General features: G+C 39.1%; 1 protein-coding gene across 2 annotated transcripts in view; it reads right to left on the bottom strand.

Annotated features, from left to right (window-relative positions):
- Nucleotides 1-20,517, bottom strand: part of GALNT18 (polypeptide N-acetylgalactosaminyltransferase 18) — a gene marked incomplete at its 5' end in the record, with an annotated part of 240,618 nt that overhangs the window by 116,985 nt on the left and 103,116 nt on the right. For both annotated transcript variants that reach the window (XM_082484792.1, XM_082484791.1), the window contains one exon: nt 5,235-5,427. In XM_082484792.1, the coding sequence (XP_082340918.1) occupies nt 5,235-5,427 (193 nt within the window). The remainder of the gene's footprint in view (nt 1-5,234; nt 5,428-20,517) is intronic.

Below are 20,517 nucleotides of genomic sequence, written 5' to 3'. Positions count from 1 at the left end.
ATCTCAATAAAACTCTTTTTTGGATGAACATGAGAAGAATTCTGTATAGGTATTTGGCCAAAAATTGTTAGCCCCTCATGGTACTATGCCATGGATTATTCTGAGTATGCTTTAGTGTAAATCTATGCCAAATGAAAGAACATCCACATGTTATGACACATTAATAAGAGACTGAGCGATCACGTGCAGATTACCGCTTCACATCATCTTTCAGTTAAAGGAGACAATAGGGAAGATCAAACCCAACAACTGTACATCGTTATTAGCTTAGGTTACTATAGCATCTTGGACTGCAGCTGATTTGAGAACACTGCTAGTGGTATTAAATACTTCTAGAGCAGCCATTTGAGGAGATGGGTTCAGCAGGGCAAACTGAAGCACAGATCAGAATCACAGAGGGTGGCCACTCAGGCAGTACACACCACTGCTATGAGTCCGTTTGAAGGCAGGCACAAGTGAGATAAGAAAAAGAAGAATCAAAGGTAGGGAGATGAGTAAAAGAGAGCACGAAATATGACAGAATTAAACACTAGGTATTTAACACGAATGCAGAATAAGTTGGTAATTTGAGGACTTCTGTCCAAAACAATACAATAGATAAAACATCAGGCTTTTGTGCTCTTTTAAAGGATTCCTCTGAAACATCAGATACACCATGCAATATTTATGCTATCTTCCATGAGTAGAAACAAAAGAACTCAGTCAGAAATCAACATGGAGCCACATCCGTAACTAACATAAGCCCAGCAAAACAGAACTGTTCAACAGACACATCTGGAAGTAAATACCTATGGAATGCAAGCCTGTAGGAGCTGGCTTTTGGGGAGAAGCAATGCTCACGTGCAAATGCCCAGCCCCGACCTCACAATTTGAGATCACATGTTTTTCTTACATCAGTTTCAATACAAGAAAACCTACAGGTTTATAGAAGTCTGACATACTGCACATACCACCATAACACTGATGGACGTTTTGGACAGATGTATACACATAAACAGCTTTTGTCTTAAAACAGATCACTCTCTTCAACCAGCAAATGCTTACTTTTTCTTCCTTGTAGTTATATTTGGATTCAGTGGATATCCTGCCTGCTCTGTTTGTGCCCACTTTATCACAAACCTAATTCTGCTGCTCTTCAAGACTTCCACCACTGTCCCTTGCCGAATTAAGCCTCAAAGTAATACAGTTTGGGACTGGTAAACTGCTTGAAACAAGAAATACTTACAAAATGGCCAAAGCCTTTTTCTGCACAGGAAACAGGACATCTCCTCTGCACTTGCCTAGACGCCAAACAGCACTGACTCAGCTAGGAAAAGGGCAAACCTGCTACAAGCCTAATGTTATACCATACTATTTAGTAATATCCATAGAAGAAAATACATCTGAGCTTTAAATGCTGCTTCTCTCACTCCACCCTTCCTGCCTTTGCTTCTTCATACAAATACTGTTTTTATCAATGCAAAAGAAGTTTGGCTGACTGCAGTTACACTGACTGAAAAAGTTGCTTTATGCCTGCTGGTCACGTCCTTCATATCATACAGGCTACACAGGAGCAAAACTCTGCAGAATAATGCCTCTGCTGGGATCCTGCTGCACACCTCTTTTTCCACTACCCCTCATTCTCTCATCACATAAGCAAAGAAGAATGTTATCTCTCTTTCCCACATGTGATTTAGCACACTGGATCAGGCAACAAAAAATTTACAAGCCAACCAAGTAGAATCCTAAGTGCTTCCACGCAAAAGGAGATTTGGTACACAGCTTTGGGAACCCTAAACAACCTAAGTTTTAATAATGTCTTTCTGTGTGAGCTTGTTCAACATTTCACTCATGACAAGCTTTGTGGGTACCGCCTGCCCTACTTAAAGTAATGAGCACAACAGAATTATAACTAACACAGAAGTATTATCCTGTTCCTGCACACAGTAAGGGCAACATTACCTTCCGCAATACTTCCAGGCTCATTAGAGCCAGTAGCTATTTGTTAGTCTGTGATGTAGATAGGTTATGGGCTAACAGATGCACATAAAGGTGGTAAAGAGCAGAGCACCCCATTTCAGCAGTAGAAAATAAATGGAGGCCTCGGGAAAGACAGTATAGGCTGTACTCCACAATACTGCTTGTACTAAGTGCTGCAAAAACAGAGCCTACTTCGGGATGTGACAATTACTTCAAGAGGCTGTCTTATCCAGGGGAGTTATTTACTATAATCTGTATTATAACAGATTAATTTGGACTGTGCTGGGGACTCCACTGTGCTAGCACAAATATTCACAGTGAAAAGTAATCAAATTCTGGACGTTTTATCACAGGACATGAGGCTCATGGCTGCACAGAGGGTTACAAACCACTCTGCAGTACCTAAACATGAGAAGGTCCCATTGCAAGGCGTGACAATTGCCACAGCCTGACCCAGCTGCAATCTGCTGTATGTTTCCATCTGACTGATGGCCATTTTGTTCCAGAGAAGAGTTGAAGTGCTTGGGCAGAGTGCACTGCCCTAACTACTAAATGTGGTCTCTCACCTCTGCATGCCACCCACATTGAAGGATTGTGCAAGGCCAAATATTTGCCCTCTCCTCCACATGTGCTGTGGCTCAGCAATCTCTAATCGTCCTCTGGTTTTCTCATAGCGTTAAAGGTTGACAATATCAACCCTAGAAAATCCTCTGCTATAATACGGGGTTATTATATACGTGGAGTGGCCTTTCTCACTGCAGAACCTTGCAAAGAAACGCTGAGCTCCTCTGCTAAGTTATTTTGACGTAAATTCTCAGAGCATTGCGGGCAGAAAGAAGGTCAAGGCTGAGTCATATCAGTATGATATAAAAGGGGCTACTAACATCACACGCTCCTGGCAGATCACTTAATTCTCCTGGTCTCAGCTGCAGCCAACCATATATGAATTATATTAGACTTCAGCTATACGTATATTTCTGTTGTCTTTCCAACTTACTATGTTTCATATGATACGTTATGAATACAGATGACAGACCACAACTGAGCCCAGACATATCTATATGAACACCATTCCTTTAGCTACTTGCCCACAAGCCTTTGCTGGGATTCCAACGTCATGCTGACTCTTGCAGAACCGCTGCTGAATGCAGGTTAATGAGCTTGACTAGACCTAGGCTAACACCGTTCAGAGCTGTTGTGGTACCTCTGTCATATCTGTGCTTTCACGCATTTCTAGTCAGAACAGGAATACCACAACTGACTAAGGTCCAGCAAAGTTGATTAACTCGGTCTCCATGCCACTTGCTGCGTGCGGTCTTCAGACCAAGCTGTCCTTGGCTTTCATACTATGCTGCTTTAGCCTAGTATCTGCCCATGGATAATTTAAATACATCTATATAGACTCTGGAAGTGACTAATGCAATTGGCTTTAAAAATAGGTGCTACAAATCCTAAAAATTGATTATTATAGTGGAAAACATACTCTTGCAGGGTAGGGTTTTTTTCCACAAGTCGTGTGTGTACTCTCACACAAATGAGAATTTGTATATCAGGAGTCGGAATTCAGCAACTTGATTTTCAGAATGCCCTGTACCTCTGTACTCCACAGGGTGCCATATACACAGCAGACAGTGAAGATACTATCTGGCAACACTCTTCATTTCCCTCAGTATCAGAATTTACTACATTTCAGTGTCGGATTACCTACTTGCTCCTGAACCATGATAAGGAAGGGGGGGATCTTTCTGAGCTACCATTACTAAGCCAGTATTTTGTATGCATGCATCCATAAACATATTGTAATGTCTAACATGTTTCTGGCAGATAGTTAACCAAGGATCAAACATTTCACAAAAATTAGGATCATGATTCATTTCTAACTGGAGTTCCTTTTAAAATCCCAACACTAATTTATTTCTTTCAACTACAGTAACATTTATTTTCTCTGTCTTTTTAATTTTTAAAACCCATAGCTATAAAAAATTTAGATTGAAATCATTCAGGAGACTCATTTCAAAAGAGATATAAGAACAGACACATTTCTGTCATTGATGTCTCGTTAGTTACAGAAGATTAATTTTCCCTCTGAATTAATTTAAAATTTAAAAAAAGATTGTCCCTACTGACAGTGCTAAACCGATTTAACCAAAATACACATATAATTGTATGGACCTTGATTTCCTTAAAGTCATCATTTCACCAAATCCACAATATAAATATTTCTAAACTCTGATATATAATGATATTATTATATATATATATAGCATAAATGTATTTAAAATTGCTGAAGTGTTGCTTGGAATTATGTTCATATAGTTTCATTAATATCGGACAACTTAATACAGGGTAAAATGTACTGCTTACTGCTTTAGTGATTAAAACATTTGGTTAAAGTAAGCGAATAAGATCACATCTGGATTCCTTTTCGAATTGGCAAGGAACTAAGAAGCCTTTCACATCTCGGTTACTGGTTCAATTCAGTAAGTACCCATGATGTTTAAAGATTTATTTTTTTTAGTGAGCTGCAAAAAAAACAGTTTTCCATTCACCCACTTCCCCATCCCCAGAGCTGCTGTTTGTTCAAAGGATCAGATGTATCACCAAGGCTGAAAAATGTGGAGCATTAACTGTCTCTGCAAATGGTCCTACCAGAACAGGCCTCAAATGCACTAAAAGGAAGGTTGTTCACTCCCTTGGACCCATCCATCTCACCAAGCCACTATGGAATAACAGCGGATGTATTTACCCTGCCTGACATGCATGCTTCCCAGCAGAGAACAGCCCAGTAAAGGAGGCTCCACAGGCTTTCAGCTGGTACACACTGCTTGACTAAATTGGGTATTTCGCCACTAGAGCTCAACAGTCTCACCTGCTTACTGATCTTTACCAGACAGTTCCGGGCTTTCAAAAAGTGCAGTTCTTATTTTATTCCTATCTTAGTCAGACCGTCTGATAAAACTGAAATTTAACATGAAAAGGTTATTCTTTTAGCTATGTGATGTAAATTGTAGGTGAGATTAAGGTTCCAAAGGATCCTGGGGAACTTTTTAAATGGATACTTAGTGGGATTTTAATAGCACTTAATTTGGACACTCTGGTCTTTCAGGAGACATTTGAAACTTCCATCCTTCACATATTTCATAGAAATTACTCATTCTGGCCATCGTATGTAAACTACCTTCTACATGATCACACAACACGACTTCCAGGTGAAAAGGAGCTAACAGACTCTACAACTCAGGACCTACAACGGTAGGTTGAACTACAGTACTTACCCATTAGGCCTAAGGTCAGGCAGGGGCCGGTCCAGTGGCAAGCGGTCGCTCAGGTAAGCGTTGTAGCCATAATACTGGAACTGTTTGAGTGCAATACGTCTGTTTTCAGGACTGAGATCCTGGCCCCAGTGAGCAAAGAGAGATGAGTCAGTGAACGCTTCAGCAGGATTTTCTTCCAGTTTTGGTGGAGCTTCTACAAAAGACAAAACACAAAAAGAAACAATTTCAGACTTTCATTCCAACAAGCTCAAGGGTAGGTTACTTTAAAAAGCATAACTTTAGGGAGAACACCACACAGAACATCACATGCTGCCGGCTTACAGCAGCCTGTAAGTCCTTGCATAACATGCCCTTCACCTCTCACGACAGTGTAACTATTATCACCCAAGGCTCAAAATTTAATATTCAAAATACAGTTAAAAACAACTATTTTTCATCACAATCACACTGAGGGCTGGGACCGATAAATCTAAATGAATTAAATTTCAAAAGTATTCTTATCGGACAATAACAAGAATGTTATTTTGTTTTTATATACAAAGATGAATTATTTCATTTCAGACTGAATTATCTTGCCAGAAAAAGATTAAAGTTTTGAAGGGGAAAAACAAAAACAAAGGAAGACAAGAGAGTCTGTACAGAACACACAAAATGGCTGCTGAAGTCTGTGTGTAAAATAAGTTCTTTGAAACTACAGATTCAACAGAGTGAAAAATTCACTGTACTTGGCACCCATGTTGAAATAGCAAACCACTTTCAGTCACGCAATAATTTTATGGTCAAGTTTACCAATCCAGCCTATTTGAATTTGTAGTCCATATTTAGGTGTGTGCAACGATGCTACTGGGATTGTCACTTTGTAATACTTGTGTCATTATGAAATGCTTTTGTTTCACGAGGCCACATCTCTGGCTGCTGTAACAAATAGAGAAGATGGGAAATTACATACCTAGAACTTAATATAAGAAGAGTTCCAGTACAATGAAATCACAGCACCTGTTCTCAATATTTAGTTGCTCAAGAAGTCTGTTCAGGGTGACTAGTAAGGTCTCTAACAGCACTATCTCACCTCTCCAACCAGCCCTTCGGTCTTTACTCAGGTGACCACACAATCTAACCCAGAGATCCCCCTCTCTCTGTAAAGACTTTATGATATACAGTACGCTACCAACTTGTTATCATAAACTAGTGACTCACAAAGAAAAAAAAGTCTTCATTTTCTGGAAGTCGGAATCATTTACAAACGGTCTCCCTAGCCATTAACAACTAATCAACTAAATAATAACTCCTATTTCTGAAGAGCTGTACTCGCAAACCATAACTGTTTGGTCACACAGAGACTTAAGAAAATAAAAGTGAATCTTTGGAAAGTCGTCAAATAGGTCCAATAGGCAGAAACTTCAACTGTGTCCAAAGTCCTCCGCAGTACCCACACCGTCACCTACAGGCCTGACAGCTGGCTTAAGCTAGCTGCATGGAAACACCTACAGCGAGCAGTTTATGTACTAGTAGTATATACCACCAGAATTGTGACTCCCAAAGAACGGCACAAAGCACATTTTTTGATCTCTTACTAAAAAGAACCCAAAATGCAAAAACATAAATTGAGAATATTAAGTTGTTTGATCTGTTGAAGATGTTTTCCTTTTTCCCCCCGACAATGCTGACAGGAAACTAATGACACTTACTTCCCTGCATTACATTCCAACCTCTGTAAATATTTAAAGTTTCTTTCTTTGTCAAAGTACTGCCTCCCAGCCTGAATCCTGGAATGGGCTCCAGGTCTTCAAAGATGAAAGACATGCCAAACCCTGCTACCACACAGACAAATGCGATAGAGTGAAGCTTGGGAGTTTACATACAACCCTGCAATGGAAATTAACAAAGCTTGATAAATTCAGATCATTTCAGAAGGTCCTAACTTGAGAAAGGCAGAATAGTCTTTAAATACCCATCCAAAAATCACAGCAAGGGGGAAAGTCACAGGTATCTCTGTTATTTGACAACTATGTGATCTCCACAAAACCAACCTGAATTTACACAAAGAATCTCACTAACTGTCTTCACATTGTAAGAGGTATTTAGATCAGGTACGTTCCCAATCCTGGACAGTAGAAATTAATGTTGCTTGGCACTTTTCAAGAACACATACATTCATGCTAGTCAAGAAAACTACACAAATATTTGTTCAACCTGTTGTGTGTTACATTAATCTGTATTTCTCCAAATCGAGCATACTCTCCCTGAAGGTTTTAACTTTTATATTTATTATTACACTCATGGCAGAAGACTGTAGGATCCACTCACATGCAAATAGCACAACAATGGATGAAGACACCTGAATAAAAAAAGACTCACATGAAGAATAACGCATGCATGTATATTTGTAACTGTGGGCAGTTCCAAGGATAATTTCTCATGGATGAAGAGCCACCCCAGAAACAACTGCCTTCACAGAATCCCACCCACGCAGGTATCTATTGAATCTTACCTAATGATTTTGTTGGCAAGAGTATTTCCTAAAGTGATCTATGAACCTCTTGCTGTTTTCTGGCTGAAAAGAACACTCAGTAATCTAGGTCGTATCTGCAAGACTAAGATTTTCCAGCAATGGATATATGTGAATTTAGTTTACAAGCTCTAATAAACCACTTGACAAACACAGCCATTTTTTGTATACTGAGCAAACATGTTATTTCAATATGTTGTTCTACAGGAAAAAAGCATTAGCAAGAATTTTCAATTAAAATTCCAATCAATGGAATTAAGCACACATCTCTGATGACAAAGTCTTTCTTGCCTTTATTTGGCTGAAAACCCTTGGGGGAAGCAACTTTATTCACACAAGCGACTTTATTTCTCACAAGAAATAAAACCACTTATTTTTAGACCATCAGCTGCCTTTCGACTAGTCAACAAGTGTATTTGATGCCTTAGTCTCTGAAAACAGATCTTGGCATGAAGTCTCACAGCTAGTTCTTCTTACCACTTGCTTCTACAATTACAGAACGATCATGGGAAGCCAAGGCTCAAAGGTGAACCAGTAATTAGTACTGCCTAAAGCAATACTAAGGTAGGCACATTTATCTGCTCAGGTATTACTAAAAAGGAAAGATCAGTTCCATTTTTCCTGTGGGGAGAAAGCTTACCGCCCACAGCACATTGCTGCAAATGTTAACGTAGGGTCTTACCTACATTAACTTTTCACAATGAGCAAAGAGCAGCACTGTACACAGACAGGTGCCTGGTATTAACTGACAGTTTGCCATTAAATCAATTGGTACCAGAGATAACTCACACAGACGTCAGCTGGATGTACACCTGGGGTGAGGAGGTCTCCTTCCAGACACCTGGCTGGTCATAGCATCAGCACAGGGTTGGTCACATACTGCTTACCTGAGTCAAAAAAACTCACAGTCTGTTTTCCATAAGCATCTGTGTGTCTTTAACTCATACTTTCTGGACCATGTTTACTAGTTCTGCAATTAATATTAATATAAAATCTATTGCTTCATCTGATCCCACTGACTGCAGGCTCCAAGATGGAAATTCACTCTCCTCTCTCTATTGTTCATCATATAGAATAAGTCAGAGACACCAAATCAGAAGACACCACTGAAATCGAGATTGTACATGACATGAAATCAATTCTCTCCTCCTAATAAAAGGTATTTTTATTAGTAATGGAAGCATGAATTAACTTGCATTAACAATGCCCTTGTAACGAAACACGTGCACGCTGGCTTCAATAGCCTTTTCTAGCGTATTGGGCACAAACAGCAAGGTTGATGTTGCAGAGGGGCTGCAGGAGCGGTCTCTGTTTGAGAAGGTCAGGTGCTGCCCTGAGCCAGACATAGCCACTTCCCCAACGGACTCACTGCTGGCCACTTCTGTGAAAAAATATTTAACAAAGGGCAGAAAATGACAAGGATGAAGGAACAAGCATGAAAGGGAGCAGCAAAGGGAAAAACAGCGGAAACAAGGAAATGAGAGAAGAGTAAGGTCAGGAGAGTAGGAGGTGCTCCATGTTGCCTTTGTTTGCTAATACCCAAGTTAGTGATGAAATGTTTGTGTTAATTGGTAACAAATTAAATACTTGCTTTCTTCAGAGGGTGTACAACCAAGCAGCAAATAAACAGACAACAAAACATTTATCCCTTATTATCAGTAAGAAACTGCAGACAAGCAATGTGTGAGATGTAAGAAGAAAAGACAGACGCTATCCCATCAGAAGTTACGCATTTCCTTTTGCTGATCTGTGGGTACTGCTGTGGTGTACCAGTGCATCCCTTTCCTTCCTTTCCCTTCCTTCATTTGTTATCTATTTATAACCTCTGCTTACTTTGTTAGTTTTCCTCAAATACAGATCTGTCTCTGCCATTTTTCATAAGGCAACTCATACCACTGGTACTCAAAGAACAATATGATAAAAAAACCTGATCAGACAGAAAGGAATTTAGGAAAGGATTTTCTTGATTACGACCAAGTGTATATATAGCATCGTTTGATAACAGCTAATGATGGCACAGAAATTGTTCTGCCCACCATGAAAACGCAATTATTTCCAGGGTAGTACAGGACAACCACTTAATTTACAACAGTATTCTTCAATTATGCAAAGAAGGAAATGAAGACTATTGTGTCCAACTGTAATTGTAGTAGTCTTCAAGCATCTTGGCAAAATATAATTATTTAATTACCATTTGCATAATGTAATTATTTACTCATTTTTCTACCCAACAAATGCATCGCTCTGTTTCAGAACCAAGAACGGGACCTCTAACAGCACTGATGCATTGGCTATGCAAAGGTTTAGCACTGACCTTTCTTCAGTTTTGTGACCAGTATAATCTTATGTTGCATCAACCTATTTCTTCCATATCTGCCATGCACATGCTGATCCTGCCCATTTATACTTCTTTATCAAGATTTTAAAAAGATCATGAGAACATCAGTTGATGCTTCAAGTTTCCAATGGCTTTAACTAGTAAGTTCATGAACTCATATAATACAATTTACAGCTGGCATTTAGCAGATTAAATGGGTAAAGGAATATGCCATGTTCAATCTAATTTCAGTGGTACCTAAGGCACAATGATGCTAAAGCATCTATAAGGAATAGTTTTTAAAGCAATTTAGCATTTAAATCTATAATTGGCACTGTGGCTATATTGTATCATGATCCATCTATAGAAGCCTTTAAGACTGAAAATAAATCAGTGGTCCTCTCTTCCATATGTTTCTGCAGTTAACTACTTGGTTTACAGAAGAGGACATAAAGACAACCTTGATCAGTAAGAGTTCAGTACTTTACAAGTCAGTAGACTGCACGTACTTTATCCTCCTCCATGTTGCTTGGACCGTCAACTGCTGCTAATAATAGACTTTTATCTCTTTTATTTTTTCTGATTTATTTTCCTAAGCTGTACATTGCATAACTTTTCTCCAGTTTATGACTGATGCTAAATTTGCTCTGTTGTAATATTTTTCATTATTTCTCATGCCTTTCTCTCCTTGACGTTTCATCATACAAGAACAGCCCCCCCAGCTATTAAGAGCCATTTCTACCAATTGTACCACAAAGCCTTGATGTAAAGAACCCGGATCAAAATATGCAACAGAAAATGCCAACAGAAAGGCCCATCCCTAATGACAACTGGGAAATCCTAGTAACATAGTTACACTATGGTAACTAAATAAATATGGCTCTGCATGATGAACTAGCAAATTTTGTAAAAAAACGTCACTTACGTGCATATTGCATAGCTCAAAAAAGAGACTCCCTTCAGGCCAACCCTGCTGAGAATGATGGAACTAACAAAATAGCCAGCTTCAACAGAAAAGCACACTGACATCATTACCTCTATCTCCATAAAAACCTTTCAAGCTCATTAAGAAATACTCATGTTTTTTTCAGCTTCATTCAGATGTGAACTTTTCTTCCTAAGAAAAGGTTACCATGAACAGGCTTACAATTAAGAAAAAGGGTCAAACCCAGAAAAGGGTTGCAAAAACACTTGCAGGGACAGATTCAGTCCTGGTGTTTGTTGTTACCAGTCCATAAGATTTGTTTTGGTTCTACCCCTCATTTAACTGCAGGTCTACTCGCAAAAGCAGCAGTGTTTCATATCGAAGCTTTACCGTTGTGAAAATGCCTTCCGTGGTATCAGAAGTGCTTTACAAAATTTGCAGTGTAAACTTATATGCTGATTTCAGTGAGTGCCAGTAACAAGAAGGGATAGACAGTAAGTCAGCAAAAATACCTTATCTGCAAAAACACCCCTATGTCAGCTATGCAGAAGGCATCGATAACTGAGAAAAAACTACACATGCTCAGGTGCAACAGGTCACTCACAAAAGAAAAACATGTTAGAAATGATGCCAGGGTGAATACAGAAAGGCTTTGATCACGTGCTCCGAGTTCTCCAGTGCTTGACACCTTGATTTACCAGCCTAAAAAGGAAGGATTAAAGAGGAAATGCAGTAACCATGTCTTACCTTAAAAGGTGGACTCATGATGTGAATCTAAGTGGACTATCATTAACGACAAAATAAACCTCAGCTCTCTTTGATGTTCAGCAGCCAGATTTTTGGGAAGTCAGGATAAACTCATAAATGCTTTTATGAAAGAGTACCATAGTTTGAAGAAACTGAAGGAACTGACTTTCTCACACAGCCTCAGCAGCCTTCACATTCTTGAGACAATCTTGAGAAGCTCACAGCAACTTTATGTGTTAGGATTGTCTCTGATGCTACTTCGGGAATTGTTTCAGGAGTTAAAGTACCAAGTTTTTCACAGGCCTAACGGCCTCAGACTCTGGCTCCCAACACTCAAAAAATTCAACTTCCTGCAGGTAATAGCATTTCATCTTTCTGTGGAAGGAAGGATCCTTTCATCCTTTTCCTCTACATGTGCCCTTCATCTGTTAGCCAATCTATACCCTCTATACCCTCTCGCCAGAGGCTATTCTATGTGACAGGTAAAAATCCCAGACTTGCATTGGGTCGTAGAGCCTTGATATAGTTCTTAAAAGTGTGAAAACTTTACCTAAATTTCGTCACATAGAAAGATACACAGAGGAAGATCCAACTTTCAAAGTCTATTGTAACTAGTGCAAACACGTTATTAGCATCCTTAATAATTACAGTCTGACAAGCCCTTTCTTGGAAGGCTGACCCCATGCAGGACACTGCTATAAATCCCCTACCAGATGAATGAACTTCTGAAATGAAAACATTACCTCCTGTTTGTACAGCATGATTAAACTCAGACAAGCAACAGCAGAAGCAGCTCACCAAGATGCAACACTGCATCAGCCACAGAGAAAAGTTTACTCAGAAGAAAAAAATCTAAAGTTACAGTAACAGCAACAGAGCTTCTCTCAGAAATGTTATTTTATGTGTTCTTTCACCCCTCAAAAAATCACAGTACTGCTGACAAGTTGTCAACATTAATATTGTTTTGTGCTGAAAAGTGAATTTCACTGTTTTGAATATTCAAGTTAAATTAATTCCCCTTGTCATAGTCTAGTTTTGTTCCCAAAGAACTGACTTCAATGGAACTGTACCTAAGAAAAAATGAAATATCTAAACGGGTTAAATTCTGCTTCCACTGTTTACTTACAGCTCAGTAAGTCATACTGAAGTTGCCAGGGTTCCCCAAAGAGAGTGACAGAGCCTGTCAGAGTCTGTCTGTACAGAGCATGAAGAGCAGTGAAGTCCTAATCTTAAAAAAAAAAAAAAAAAGTAATCCAAACTACAAACAAAACACGCAACCACAACTGAACTCAATATCCAGTATATGCATAGTCCAGTACATTCTGTAGTTAGTGTCAACACTGGACAGACCAGACAGACAGGGAATGGGAAAAAAAGAAGCCAAAGAAAAAGGTGATCCTTTCCTGAAGAGCTAACTGTCAAGAAGCCATGATAATACCACAAATAGTACACAATCAGTAAGAAACTTTAAAGATTAAACTGTACATGACAACACATAGAAGGAAATGCCAAAAACTCTCAACAGATTTTTTACGTTTTTGAGAACTTGAAACAGAACTTATTATTATTGATATGTTACCACTATCGCATTTTAGTGTAGTCAATACACATACATAATGGTAAGCTACTAGAGTGCTGGTAACATGTATTTTAATTTGCTTCTAAAAAAACCCAAAATCTCGTGGAAAAACTTGATTTTTTTCTGATAAAAAATCCCATGCTTATTGGGTGTATTAAGGTGGAAATTCAGTCTGGGTCTGCTGCTTAGCAGAAGTTCTTTCTCTCCCTGAAGTCACTCGCAAGTTCTAGAGACATAAACAGCAGACTGTATTTTCCCTATATGAATGACACAAGTAGATATAAACTAAGAGCCAGAGAGAGGAGTTTGGAATCTTTACCCAGATTCCTGCCCACACCAAAGTACTTTGAGGTTTTTTTCTCTTTCATCTTTGGCCAAATAGGCCACCCTGGAACCCTGTGCCCTCAGGAAGCCTGGGACAGACCCGGCTGGGTGTCCCCCTGAGCCCCACTGACACCAGCGCACAGGAATACTACACAAAGAGCCTGAACTCTCCCCAGACCATGGGTGCCACATGTCTCCACAGCATCCTCCCCTGTATTCACATTACCTAGATTTTCCCATTAACTGTTCACTAGACAAGACGGTGGGGAGCTATTCACTTATCAAATACATGCTCATAAAGGGATTAAGTTAATCGTGCCACACATTCTCAATAACATACTGATTTGTCATTTCCTTTAAGGGACTTACCAGAAACATCAAGGTATATTAGATGTTTGGTGATAGAAAGATCCATGAGATCTTTGAATTCAAATTAAGAAGTTCATACTATCAAGTCTTCTCAGATCTGAAATAATGGAATGCGTTAATATATTGCAAGAGACTGAAAAAGGGATGCTAACATGTACTTACTGAAACCCAGTGACAGCAATTCAAGATCTTACACAGCAAATGGACAGCCTGGGTATGGCAAGTTTGGTTTTCAAGTAATGCAGGTAGAGCAGCAACAGAATGGGAATCGTTGCAGTGACAATCCAACTCCTGAACATGTCAGAAGGCAGCTCACTTCTGCTAAAGAGTCACCTAAGACTCTGCTTCACTTTGCTCAGCATAAAGGCACTTGCAAATGTAAGAGATCCCGATGCTTCTTCCAAGGAAGAGACAGAGGAGAAGCCACTGGTGCCAGAAGGCTGCAGGTCACTGGTACAGAATCCTGCAAGACCTTCTACTTACCTGGGCTATGTGTCTTGAACATTTTATGTGATTGTTGATTGGTGCAGATGTCAGGCTGCAAACACAGGCAGCTTTCGGGTTTTGACAAATGGATGTTTGTCCCATTTGTACACAACTCTGCGTGTTCTATATAATATATATGTGAGTAAGTTCACCCAAAAAGGACAGGTGTTCATGTAAAGAAGTTAGATGTTTCCTGCCTTGGCAGACTTCGATATCCTAACAGTTCCTAAAAAGTTATTGCACAAACGCTACTTTACACTGAATGAAGATGTTTGAAGATGACTCTCAAAACGTGCTCAGCGCTAGAGGGCAGTGTAAGAAACGAAAATTTGTCTTCTGAGAGAATTCTGAAGGTTTTAAGGCTTCTTAAGAACTTGTCAAAGAGCTCTCAGAACTGTCAGTAGCAAACTTATAAACTGCTAATTAACCAGCAAATTCTATTACAGTTGTTATTTCCTAAGGGTAAGAAAACATATAGGAGAAAAATAAAATTATTATGTCATCAAGCAAATGCTAAACTATAAACAACACTGTATAGGAACAAGGTCTTGGTAAGGGCTCTCTATTTCTCCTGTACACACTAGAACTAGCCCATTCTGATCTGAATACGCTATAAATCCTGGCCATTGTTGTTTCTACCAGATACCTTCTCACTACTAGCCTATTAAATTTAAATTCCCCTCTAGCCATAACTGTGCCATGGATATAAATCAGGTTACATAGGTCCCTGCACCATTCTGACAAAGTTAACATAAAGTTACTACAAGCCTGGATAACCTGAAACTAGGGTAAAAACTTTTAACTTACTGGAAAGAGATTATAAAAGGAAATACTTATTTCCAAGTACAAATAATTTCCTCTGATAATATTGACCAGATGAAGACACAGAGCACTCGACAGGTACCAATACTGCACTTTGAAGGCTTTCTGTATCCTTTGACACTAATATTTTGTCTTCTCAAATGGGTAACATGCTGATTTTCAAAAAATACACTGTAAGGATATTGAAGATTAAGGAGTACCAAGTTCCAAATCTTCAGACTTTCTAAAATACATTTTTAAGATTGTCAAAAGCAATACTTCTCTGCATGCCTCATACTCGGAAACCAGATTTTATAAAAGCATCGATCCATTTAAAGTAACACAGAAGTGCTTAACTAAAGGCCTTCAAGATAAAGGGAGGTCAGAATAATTGTTTATTGACTCTTGCTTAAAGGACTACTGTTGGTTCATTACAAGAAATACATTTTAAACTGCAGAATTATTTTTCTCATTTCAAAAAATTTTGTACTTAAAGCACTAACAAACTCAACCTGTGGGCAAACATGCAACAATTTTTGGAATAACAGTCTAATGATACAACAATAAACTGCCAAAAATGCCTTAAAATTAATTTGGTGACCTTATTTTAGTCTGTGACACATAGATCTCAACATTACAAACTGCAGTGCAACCGTCATGAACTGATAGTGGTACCCGTAATCAAAACAGAGGAATGAGATGGGCACAATTACCAATCTAATTTTTCAGATAAGCATCATGATAGTCATGGTTCTGGTTAGCAGGAATAAACTCCCCTGCAATGCTGATTAGATCAGATTGTCAACTAAAGTGCTAAACCAGTTTAAGCTCATCATCTCTGGTGTCAGCTGTTTTGAGAGAGTTATGGCACTGGCCTAACACATTTCCTGACTTGGACCAAAAAGACAGCATGCTATCACACATAATGGCCACTTTTTAGTTATTTGTGATAATATTTTGAAAAATCCCCATCAAATTTCATTATAGGGAGCACTGTACAAACAAAAAGAAAAGAATGTACAAATTAGATCCTAATTTTACAGAACAGCCAAATGTTCAGTAACTTCACACAGAGGAAGTTCCATTGACTTTGGCGCCCGCAGGAGGACTTGAACAAACAACTTCCACGCGTACAACCTCATGCTTGCCTAACAGTATCTCAGTAGCTAATTTGGTTACACTGCCTATTTTTTCCAGGCAAGAATGGAAGACAACAGAAATTCACAGATGAGAGACCAGTTTGCATCCAGGAAACAGAGGTGCCAGAAATAGAGACTGCTTCTACCTGATGTCCAGTAACAAAGCTGAATTTCTAAAAATTACTTTCCTCACTTCCTTATTACCATGCAATAAATAAGTGGAAACACAGGAGATAGCTTATGGAAGGGCTAGTATTATGCAGTTACACTACTGCATTTACAAGCATTTTTTATTTGTAAATGGATGTAAAACAAGTGAATTATTGTGGAACTTTGGTTTGGGTTTTGTTTTTTTTTTTAGTTCACACATTTACCTCAGTTTTAACTGGAGTCAGATAGGATTAAGCAAATATTCTTGGGTAAGACCAGTGACTAAAATGGTCATTGGGTTAAAGCTGTAAAGGTTTTTGCTCAAAATGCACACCACTTTTGTCACCAGATGGAATAGGATCTCTCATACAGTACTGAGGCAGAGGTTTTGCATCTCTACTCCTCTGCAATCACCGCTGTCACAGAAAAGAGTGGAAATGTCATCATGGAGCACTGTAGGATGAGTAAGTATTGAACATAAAGCGCTGTAAAAATCTCATTTCAAAGGTGACATTCAGATTATGTAGATACTTCACATTTAATATACACAACTATTTCTTCCAGGTGAAATGATCAATGTTGAGGCCTACTATATTATGTAGAACTTTCACTCCTGTGGCCATTAAAATCTGTACCTTCTTTTATTCTTTGTTGAGGAGCTGACGCTGGTCATGTAATGCCCTGGGCAAATTCCAACGCAACAGAAGCTCTACATGCCAAAAGTGCTCCTGCAACCGGCACTGAATGCCATTTCACGTTTTCCCAACTTGCTTAGCTCCTTTCTTTCACATTGTGGAACTTCTGTTCCACCAAAAGAACTGCATTTTACCAACAGGGAATTTCATTATTACTGGTAGAATGGTTAACAAGTGTAAAGGTTGTTTTAAAATCCAGCTTATTTTGCATTTAGAACTAACATACATGAAGTTCACATGATTAACAAATAACTTTGTTGGGTTTTTTTGTTTTATTTAATTACCACGGTTTAAGGACAGCTTAAATCATAAACAGAGTGGACAGCTGCCTGTGGTGGCAGACCACCTACTTCACCTATTCAAAAGGAAGGGGGTGACCTTCTCCACGGAGGGCCCATTGCGTGGTGACAGGTTACTGCAATTATTGCTCCTGCCCAAGACTTTCCTCTAGCTTCCTGACCCGACCCTGTCCTGGCCCTTTCCTCTCCCCTCCTCTCCCAGCAAGCCAAAAGGGCAAGCAGAAGTTCTCTGAGAGAAAGGAGGAGGAGAATAGTGGATTTTGAAAAGGAGGAGGAGAAGCAGTAGCAAGCCCATGGACCCTCCAGCTGGACTTCCAGGACTGAGTGGACAGGGAGGCAGAGAAAGAAGTGGCCATTCCAGGCTGACTTCCAGCCGCCTCCAGTCTCCTCTCCCCCACTAACACCCAACCAATTCCTCCCAGCACAGTTACTAAAATAATAAAAATACTTGTTCTTTACATCATCCTGTCATCGCAGTTGAATAAATAGTTGAATATATTAGGCACTAGCATTCCTCAGCAAGCATGGAAAGGTTTGCAAAGCAAGCTCGAAGGGTACAGACGTACAGTCAATAAAATCTACGTATAAAGAGCATTCTGCAAAGGCAATAGAATAAACCAGATTCCAGAGGAAGGCTTAGGGTCAGAGACCTCTCAAAGCAGAGCACACTGAGTTCCAGTGCAGGAAAGGAGATAAAAAGACTCAGAATATTCCACTGACTCTAACTGCACATGTTCCTAAATTTAGACATCTGCTTATGTGCTTACTAAAAAAGGAATCTCATCTTCATTTAATGAATAGCAGACCACATTTTTCTTTGGGATTAGTGGAGTTTGCATCTATGCAGCTGAGAGGATTTAAAAGCTCAGTGTGTTTTATATCATAAACCCAAATCTATGTCACCTGAATGAAACACAAAAGCACTTAACTATTTTGAAAACTTTATTTTGCCAAGAGCTGTCAGGCTGTGATGCTAATTAGAGCCATACATAGAGTTTTTACTTTTACATAAAACTGAGTAGTCACGCCAAAAGTAAAGTCCACATGAGGAACTGGAAAATAGCTCTCTTCTGTGCTCACCCAAGTCAAAGCACCAAAAATAGGCTTCCTCTTTCAATAATCACATAAAATAAGAGCTGTACTGAGCTTCCTCAGATTAGTTCTCCTTCATCAACTTCCATTCAGTCCTCTGAGGAATTTTGTTTGGGCCCCTTCTTCACAAACACAAACATTTTAGAGAGCAGCAGCTCCCCCACTCAAGACATCCTTTTCATTTTTCATAAACGCTTTCAACATTATGATAAATGTTCTAAGCTGTTTCACCACTTCCACCAGAGTATACCACTGGCATCTCAGTAAACAGCCATTTTGATAAGTGGACCTGCGCTCAACTGGGCTCCTATTTCAAAAGTACTTTGCAAACACTTGCACATATAATTGTATATGTTCGGAGTTAGTTCACACTTCCAAGATTTTTCCTAAGCTACCCCAAGAGTCAGTGATGTGCTTCAGATTTAAATGTAACTTGAAGAAAACTGAACAGTGCAATTTTGAAGAACCTGCGCACACTTCTGTAAAAGCATCTTCCATCCCCATTTGCCATTGCTCTTTTCATGCTTAAAGCACTGGATATACACAAATGCAGCAGCAGGGAGTCGAATCATAGAATTGTCTAGGTTGGAATTTACCTTTAAGATCATCGAGTCCAACCATCAACCTAACACTGCCAAGTCCACCACTAAACCATGTCCCTAAGCACCACGTCTACCCGTCTTTTAAATACCTTCAGGAATGGCAATTCTACTACTTCCCTGGGCAGCCTGTTCCAATGTTCAATAACTCTTTCCGTGAAGAAAGTTTTCCTAATATCCAATCTAAGCCTGGCACAACTTGAGGCCGTTTCTTCTTGTCCTATCACTTGTTACTTGGGAGAAGAGACATTTTAAAGTTCTGCAAACTACACTGCAATAGAAAAAGAAAACTAAGCGTAATACAGCTTCTCCTCTTTGCAGAAAAAAAATGAACGACAGATTAAAAGCACTCTCCCATCCTTGATACCAAGTAGATGATTTGTGCTAAAGTTAATAGCCATGATAAACTGAGATTGTCAAGATGTCATGAATTCTCCTTGAAATAGTAAGAAAAAGTAAAGAAAATGCAATCAAAGAAAGTACTCAAGTTTAATAGGTATTTGGTGAATACTGTAAGACTATACTTAGTAGTGAAAAAAGTCAAAGACATGCTAAAGACAGTAAGTCAGGTAGACAACCATCAGTCTGCATAAACAGAAGGCAAAGAGGATTTTCTAGATTATACGTAGCAAATACATTGGTTTGTTTACTGTTCTCAGCTGTCTATCCTACAACATTGCACTGTGAGAAATATCTACTACCTGAGGTTTTATCCTCTTCTGTGTTATTTTAAGAACTGCAGATAAAATGGCTTCAAAACTTAAAACATTCTGCATTCCCTTTGCAACTTTAAAAACCAGAATAACTTTTACAAATATTTTTTTATTTGAAGCTGCATTAATTCTACTCTTCCTCTGCTTCAGTCATGTGAAGAATGGAAGGGCCTGACCAACGTTGCCTCTGTGGGGTTCTGCTCCATTAGCAAGCTTGTAAATTTTGGTGAGTTTACACAAATATATTCAAAATTTGATAAACACATCAAAAAAACACTAAGGAAGAGGGTATCTCCCCAGTGTTATCCACTGTTAAGGTGATGAGACTCCTCTAAAGACTGGACCGTAATGAAGAAAGAACAACAGTGTAAAACTCCATAAGCACTGTTACTCCTCAAGACAAGAGGAACAAGATGTGCTCAGTTCTCACCAGAGCATATCATTGCCCACGGACTTTGGTGACCGTTATATGAGGCAAGAACTGGACACTGAGTGTCATTCCACATGAAAGTATATGATGATGAGATGAAAGAAATACA

Source organism: Vanellus vanellus, assembly GCF_965231255.1.
Source record: "Vanellus vanellus genome assembly, chromosome: 6".
NCBI lineage: Eukaryota > Metazoa > Chordata > Aves > Charadriiformes > Charadriidae > Vanellus > Vanellus vanellus.
The sequence above is the reverse complement of the archived record's forward strand: the minus strand, read 5'-3'. Positions and strand labels throughout refer to the sequence as shown.